We start from the raw sequence: 8,318 nt of genomic DNA, 5'->3' as shown, positions 1-8,318 counted from the left end.
ATCCCCCTCATTTTACAACTGTCCACGACGTTGTGGACAAACCGAAGGCATCAAAATTCAAAGTCGGCCTTTCCACTTAACAACTCGTGTTAAGAATAAATATACACCAAGTCTTGGTAGCTCACATGGGAACTTTAACTGCGGCGGTGCCCCGCCCTTCGCCAGGCTCGCAGCCCGTCCCCGAGGAGTCCGTGGGGTCCCCCTCGGGGTTGATCTCTCGGGGCTGCTCCCTCGGTGCTCAAAGTTCCGGGCCGCACTGAGGCCCGGCCTGAGTCAGCGCGGCGGCCGAGAAGTTGGGCGCGAGGCGCAGGGCGGGGCTTCCTCCGCCGACCCGAGCCTCGCTCGACTTTCCCGACTCCACGTCTCTTCCTCGGGCCAGGCCGACGTGACAGTCGCACACCTCGATCGCCAGCGCCGAGGAAGCTCTCCCGCGGAGACCGGGACAACCCGGCCCGGCTCGGCCGCACACACACCGGCTTCTCCGGAGCGGCCGCGCGCGTCCCCCCCCTACTCAGGCCCGGGCCCGCCCTCCACCTCGCTGGTCGCGGCGCCCGAGCGGCAGCAGCCCGGGCTATGGAGACCGGTTCGGACTCAGGTCAGAGGCCGCGCGCCCGCGGCGGAGGTGGGGGAAAGAAGCCAAGTGGGGAGGCCCGCCGCGGCTCCGCTCCGCGCGGGGGAAAAGCTTGGCGGCGGCAGGTGGGCAGGACGAGCTCGGCGCCGGCGAGAGAGAGAGCGAGCGAGCGAGGGCGGGCGCACGAGGGGCCGGGGGGGGGGGGGGGGGGGGAGAAGGATGGCTCAGCTCTTTCTAAATATAAGAGCCGGCGTGAGGCGGGCGAGCCGGGCGCCGAGCCGCAGAGCCGCCGCGCGGGCACGGTCCCTCGGCCGCACGGGGGGAAGCGGCTCCTCCGAGGCGCGAGGCGGAGGGGGAGCGGCTCGCGTCGCGAGCTCGCGAGGCGCGGGGCGGCGGGAGCGACGCTCGCCGCGCGGAGGACGCAGGCGGCGGGCGGGCCTCGAGGGCGCAGCGCGGCCCCGCGTGAGGGAGTCGAGGCGGCCCCGGGCCCCTGCGGCACGGCGCGGCGCGACACGGCACGGCGACGGCCGCGAGCCCCCCTCGCCGCCCGTCCGCCCCTCCCTCCCTCCCTGGCTCGTTCGCTCGCTCGCTCCCGGGCGCAACATGGCTGCGGCCGCCGCCTCCGCCTCCCAGGACGAGCTGAGTAAGTGCGGCGCAGAGTCCGCGGCCGCGAGCGGGAGTCGACTCCAAGCAGGGGCCCGGGGCCGCAGGACCCCAGAGGCTCGCGGGGCTCGGGGCCGGGCGAGCGGGCGAGCGGCGGAGGCGGCCTGGGTGTGCGGGGGGCTGGGGCGCTCGGGCCTGGCGGGCGGGCGGGAGGGGAGGGCGAACGGGGCGGGCCGCCGCCGCGGGCGCTTGTAGGCCGCAGGTTTGCACTGTCACGTCGTGAAATTGAAACCGGAGCTCCGGGCAGAGCCACCTCGGCTCGCCCGCCGCTTCGGCCCCGGGGTTCGGGGGGGGGGGGGGGGAGTCCGGCCCCCTGACCTGCTGCCCACGGTGGCGCGCGGCCCTTCGCCCCGGGGTCGGACTGTGTGTGCACCCGTCCCGTCTGACCCCCGCCGCCACGTCCCTTGGTTCGGACGGACGGGCGAGTTGTGGCAATGGAGCTTTTGGGAAGGAGAGAAGGTGCTTTTCCCCGACATCCTAGGAATCGGCGGAAAGGTCACGGATTGGAGATGACGCTCAGGTTGAAGCAGGAAAGATGGATAGGGCCGCTGTTAGCGGCAGAAACAGTAAATAAATAAATAAAACGCGGGGTGACAGAGCTGTCAGAGGGGAGAGCGATCGCACTGCACGACAAGCCTTGCGATTTTCCAGGGGACGGATCCAGGCTCGCCCGGAGCCGTGGTCACCCTGAAGTCCAGGCCCCGCACGCTGCCAGTGTTCCACTCTATGCTTTGTGGGAAGTGTAGTTCCAGAGTGTTGTAGGCCTATTCTGGGGTCATAAATATGCAATTTCGCGGGCTATGTAGAATAATTTGTTGCGTTTTGGGTGGTTAGTTCAAGTGCTTTAGGGTATTTAGGAGCACCCCCCTCCTCCACCCCCGGTTGCCGTTGAGCTCAAGACTAAAGAGGTGTTATGAGATGATGTGTATTTTACATGCAGCACGGGTCAGGTGTTGTACGCTTATGTTTGTGAAGCTTGTGTTATTAAAGCGTCTCCATCGCCATGTGAAAGTAGTTAAACGTAATTTATGTTTCTTTGGTGCTTGGCAGTTGAAAGCTACCTTTAAGAAAGTGATCTCACTTCTGCCCTCATAACAACCTTGTATGACAGGCAGGTAGGAATTATCCTTGTTTTAACGAGGAGGCAGGTTTAGAGGGATTAAGTTCCTTGCTGCCTGACTCAGAACCGGGGAAGCAGGAGTACTGGTTGCGCTTTTGGACGCAGAAGTCAGCATTTGGTATGGCTCTGGGGAGAGGTGATGATCTGGGAAACAAGGCAGGGTCCCTGGTATGGTGAGGGGTAGGTGTGGACTAGTAGCCACAATGTTGACTGCTTGCCTGCCAGTCCCTGTGCAATCACCACTTGGCCTTTTGAAGAGATCAATTCCTCAATTTTATTTTTCCGTATTTTTTATTGTGGTAAGATACATATCACACAGATTATCATCCTAACCATTTTTAGTCGTGAAGTTCAGGGTCATTGTGTACATCTACTCTGTCGTGCAGTCCCCACCACCATCATCTTCAGGACTCTTCATGCAAAACAGAAATTCTGTACCGATTGAACTACTCATGCCCTCCTCCTTGAACCCCCTTGCAGCCACTTTCCCGCTTTTTGTCTCTAAACTTCATTAGCTAACATGTTTAAGTGACTGTACACTGTACTTGTCTCTTTTGTGTTTGTTTTATTTCATTTACTATAATGTCTTCAAAGCTTCTCCATGCTGAAACATCTGCCATGTTTTTCTTTCTAAGACAGTACTGCACCCTCGCACATAATACATTTTCGTAATACATTTTCTTACCCATTCATCTCCATGGACAGGTTGCTTCCAGATTTCAGTTACTGTGAGTGATGCTGCTCTAATCCTGCTTTCAGTCCTTTTGGGATTATGCCCTTAACTTTTGAGGAACTGCCACGTCTTGCTTGCTTTTTGTGGTGCTGACGATTGAAACCAGGGCTTGCATGTACTGGGCAAGTGCTCTATTGCTAGTGATATCCCCAGCCTGCAGTTTGTTTGTCAGCGGCCATACCATTTTACGTTCCCACCAATGGTGCATAGAGGGTTCCACTTCTTCATATTATTGTCAGTAATTATGATTTTCTGTATTCTCACTAGTACCATCCTAGGGGATCTCAGGTGGTCTGAATTTGTGTATAAAAGTGTGTATTTTAAAATTGACATGCCTCGTGGTGTCTGGGTTTCTGTTGTAACACTAAGTACATTACAATCTAGTTCCTGGTAGGAATGGGAAAGAAAATGAGATGAAGAATTACACAGCATTTTGAAGTGGCTCAAGTGTTTGTGTATCTGCAGTTCATATTTGTATATCAGGTACCATTTAAGATGCTGATAATATTTCTGGTTAAGAGATTTATTGGCATTACCAGCAAATGTTAAAGTTAGGAACAGATAGTTCAATTCTACCTGTTCTGTTTTCTTTGGTCAATTTATCAAAGAAATCTGTTAATTTAGCTTCTGTTTTCTTCAGGAGAGATTAAAGTCTTGGCATTTGGTTCCTAGACTAACTTAAGACCTATACATAAGTGCAGGTTCAGAAATTTCAAATGGTAACATTTGTAAAGCTGAAGCAAGAGGCACTCCAGTTTGAGGCCAGTCTGAAGTATATAGCACCCTGCCCCCCCCTCTGTCTCTCTCTCTCTCTCTCTCTCTCACACACACACACACACACACACTCTGAAGCGTTTTTTTTTTTCTTCAGGATGGCTATAATAAGAGATGGATAGTAAAGGTGCCTTGAGGGTTCCAAGAAAAAGGAACTAATTATCTGAACACCTGGTAGTGTTTTACTGTTTTTGAGATTGGTCTTATGTTACACATGCTGGTCTCCAACTCTTGGGCTCCAGTAATCCTCCTGCCTCAGCCTCCTGAGTGCTACAACTAACTACAGGCTATTACCACTGTGTAGTAGGGAGGCTGCTTGTTCTTTTCCCGGCTGCCCAGACTCCCGAAATAACCACACAGAAACTATTAATTAAATCACTGCTTGGCCAATTAGATCTAGCTTCTTATTGGCTAACTCTTACATATTAATTTAACCCATTTCTATTAATCTGTGTATTGCCATGAGGCAGTGTCATACAGGGTAAAGTTCTGGCATCTGTCTCTAGAGGAACTACATGGCTTCTCCTTGACTCTGCCCTTATTTCTCCCAGCATTCAGTTTAGTTTTGCCCACCTACCTCTGTTCTGCCCTGTTCTGTTATAGGCTCTAAGCAGTTTCTTTATTAACCAGTGCTATTCACAGCATACAGAGGGGAATCCCACATCAACATTGGGTCTGACTTACTATATTTTCTGCATAAGAGATGATAATAGAAGCATGAACTAGATGGAGCCCAAACATACAGAAAAAAACTCTGAAAGTTAATATTTATATACTCAACTACTTGGATTTGCTGTTTGGTGCTATACTGTTGAGTTGCATTAAGTCCTCCATTTTTCATATATACAGCCACTTTAAATGACATGACCACAATACACTGCTCCTGAGCAGTAAAACTGACTGTTAGCTACATTCCTCATTCCTTTCTCCTTCTTTCTTTCCCTCCCTTCCTTTGAGACAGTCTGGGTATATAGCCTAGGCTAGCCTCTAACTGTTGGGTCCTTCTGCTAAGATTACAGGCATGCACTATCATGCCCAGCTTTTGATTGATTGAATGTGTAAGTGAGCAAAAGCTAGGAAGACAAGATAACCTTGAGTTTTGTTAGAATTTATGTTCTTTTTTAAAATATAAATATTGTGTAAGTTTTGCTTTGAATTATGTGGTTATAACAGAATAACAGTAAAATTAATGTTTTTTGAGAGTGTACATACTTAATGACTCCTTAGAATAACTGCATTTGGTGCTGTCACCCAAATGGTGAAGTTATCCTAGGGCATAGTTAGGACTTGAAACATTATGTCAGTTCTGCTCTGTCAGCTGTTAACTTCCCTACAGTTATAGAAAGAAGTAGTTATATTTTTAATGTTTTTTTTTCTTTTATTCTCTTGTAGGGATCAAAACCGGAGAGGGTGTGCAGGGGAAGGGGGTTCTACTACTGAATAAACTCTCAGCCTTGTGGCAATATTTTGCTGTTTGAACAAAATGTGCTAGACTTTTGGATAGTATGCAGATAAAGAGATTAATTAATTCATATTGTTAAAAGTGTTCCTTAGATTTAGTTTGTAATTACTTATGCTCATAGTCTGGTTTTATTTGTATTTAGGCTCATGTTTGCAAATGGAATGAAATGCAATAGAGGGCAGATGGCTAATTTTATTCTAACTTTATCCTTTATTGGTTCATGGAAAAGCTGGCACTGTGACTGGGTTTCAGTCCTTGAGAGAGGTGCTTCTGAAAGAAGGAAGAAAGGAATGAAGAGTTTTTGCTTGGTTAGCTGCTCAGTGGTTTCCTGCTCTTGATTTTTAACAGTAAGGTGGCATTCAAGCCTGATCTTTTGTTGGGTTTTGGACAACTCTTGAAGAAGCAACATATAATCTTGAAGCTTACACTGTTCAGTTTGGCCATAGACAGCTGTGTGCAGCCTTCGTGGTGTAGGTTGTCAGGTCATGAGCACTGCAGCGGTCTTCTGAGAGCGGCTCTTCTAGAGGATGGTATGTGGCAGGCAGGTATGGAGTTGTGTACTTCAGCAATTGTTTAGGCTTACTGAAATACTTCCTTAGAGTTGATCATTATCATGACAGGCATTTAGACTGCTGAGTTGGTCTTTGTAGAAAGGCTGTCAAGCCTGTATCATTAAATTTTGGTTACTTAAACAAATAGGAAGTTAAAATGGAAAATGACAACAGGATTTTTCTCTCTTATTCTATTCCAGATTTTATTTCTATCCTGTTCTTTTGAATTATGCTTTCAGCAAACAATTTTAATAAAGGCCAATGCCAGTAGTTGGCATGAAGATACTGGTCTTATTTAGAAGATAGATGGTAAAACTGTAGGCAGTTGCCAGTGTTCTTAGATGGTTTGATCCAGGTGTTGATTTCTCCTTTCAGCCCTGGCCAAGACTCTGCTTTGATGCTTGCTTTCTTGTATGGCCTGTTATCCACATATTTTCAGTAAGCAGACTTTTAAGATAGAACAAGTAATTTATGGCCTTGTCCTCAGAATGCTTATAATTTGACACAGATTTTTATGTCAATATAAATAGCTAATATGAAGCTTCATATGAAAACTGCTTAATTTGGGTCTTTGGAAACCTTAAGGAATGAATATAGCATTCTAGGATCTAAGGAATAATAGCTTAATTTGAGACATTGAAGTAGAGTAATAATCATGCATTTTGAGAAATGACTGAGCAGCTGAGAGGGATGAAGGTGTTTTACTGTGGCTGTTTAAAGGACTAGGGAAGGAAATAAACTTGGTAGTCTGAGTCTTACTCTGTAGTGCCTTTATGATTTGCAATCTAGAATGCATCACTTCCTGAGTTTTTTTCTTTCTCATAAAATGGGGTGATGACAAGAAAATACTCAAGGTGTAGTTAAGATTAGTGTGTATGAAAGTGCTCTGTATAGACAGTTAAGATCTCCACATTTACTGTTTCTGGTATGGGGGAAGGCAAGATAGATGATATGGGGAGGATAGGATGGGCCAAGGTATAGAGTTTGAACATTGTTCTGTAGACAGTAGAGAACCAGCAGAGGCTCCTAAGTTACACAACACGAGAAGACCTGTTTTATAAGGGCAACACATGGCAGTGGTGAAATTGGTTGTAAGAACCCAGAGATCAAGAGCATAAGACTCATTCAGAGGGGATCACAATAGCTAAAGAAATGTAGGGTCTGAATTGAGACAATGGAACTGAATTTGGCAAGGAGATAATATTAATTTTGAAGCCCTAAACTTTATAGAATTATTGTGTTATTATATAGGCGAGGAGTATTAAAGAGGGGAAGAGTTAGGGATGATTCCAGGAATCTAAGTGGAGACGGTAGGAAAGGGAAACAGGACAGAGAATTGGAAATGGAGAAAATGGAAACAGGATTATGAGTGAATGATGGAGGCATCTTTATTGACTAAAGTAAGGAAATGTTTTGAGTGGGGGCCAGTAACTCTGAAATTAGAGTCAAAGCTGGTTTCAAATTCATCGCATTATCACTTTTTGATTAATGTGTTCTTGATCACAAAGCTGTCTACCTTTAGGCCTTGCTTTTTCCATCTGTAAAATGGGATCAGAACAAACTCAACTTACAGTAGTCAAAGAATGGGAAGAGATGATGCATGATGCATGTTAAAATCTTGGTAGTTGGCACATGGGTTGCATGTGTGTGGGAAATTTGATTCTAAAGCTTTGAAGAGTTGGGGATGATGAGGTCATGGGAATGGACAGGTTGTTCCAAAGACTGCTCTTTGGAGCCTGTGGATATGTAGGGAGGGTTGACATGATTCAAGGTGATGAAGAGTGCTGGGAAAAGTCATGGGTGACTAATGATCAATCTTAACTTTTTTCCCCGAGTTTTTGAGACAGAGTCTCACTATGTAGCCCATGCTAACTTCAGACTCTTGCCTCCTGCTTCAGCTTCCTTAGTGCTTAAGCATTTATATTTCTCAGTTATACCGGCTAACACTCTTTTTATACAAGTGCCGTGTAACTGAGATACTTCCTTTAACTTTAATTGAAGATTTTAATATTTTTATGACCTATATATATATATATATATATATATACATTTATATGATAAAATACATGTCACAGTACTGGAGTTTTAGATCTTTAGTCAGTTATTATCAGCCTATCTTTGGAAGCATTATATAGGTTCAAATTAAGCTTATGGACGTGCTCTTCTTCCCCAAATTTGGTAATCACTGTACTTTTTCTTATTCTGTTTCACAAAGGAGGGCATCAAAGATGTTAGCAAGAAATGAATAGTGCTAATTTTTCTTAAAATGGTAGCTGTGTGTTCAAGTCTTTAATTGTATTTTTTTTTGGTGTTCTAAATAATAGATTCTTTATACAATTGCATATGTACGAGTGGATGAACATACCATTGGTGATCCAGAGGATTTTTGTCAAGATTGGATAAACCATGTATCACATTGATTGTAGAGGTTAGTAGATTTAGTT

The 8,318-nt window shown here is 46.6% G+C and overlaps 1 protein-coding gene across 4 annotated transcripts in view; it reads left to right on the top strand.

Moving 5' to 3' along the window:
* Nucleotides 1-268: 268 nt before the first annotated feature.
* The window catches only part of Ecpas (Ecm29 proteasome adaptor and scaffold), a 121,461-nt gene continuing 113,411 nt past the window's right edge, over nt 269-8,318 (top strand). Inside the window, exons 1-2 of one of the 4 annotated variants that reach the window (XM_041656914.1) lie at nt 292-595; nt 8,199-8,302. In XM_041656914.1, coding sequence (XP_041512848.1) covers nt 8,281-8,302 — 22 coding nt within the window. In that variant the 5' untranslated portion in view covers nt 292-595; nt 8,199-8,280. Of the gene's footprint in view, nt 596-775; nt 1,215-8,198; nt 8,303-8,318 lie in introns of those variants that run through there. The other 3 variants (XM_041656913.1, XM_041656915.1, XM_041656912.1) reach the window with 3 other exon arrangements.

This window comes from Microtus oregoni, unplaced genomic scaffold (genome assembly GCF_018167655.1).
Source record: "Microtus oregoni isolate MIOR12 unplaced genomic scaffold, Mior012 000008F_ref0000371, whole genome shotgun sequence".
Lineage (NCBI taxonomy): Eukaryota > Metazoa > Chordata > Mammalia > Rodentia > Cricetidae > Microtus > Microtus oregoni.
This window is presented reverse-complemented; position numbering and strand designations above follow the sequence as displayed.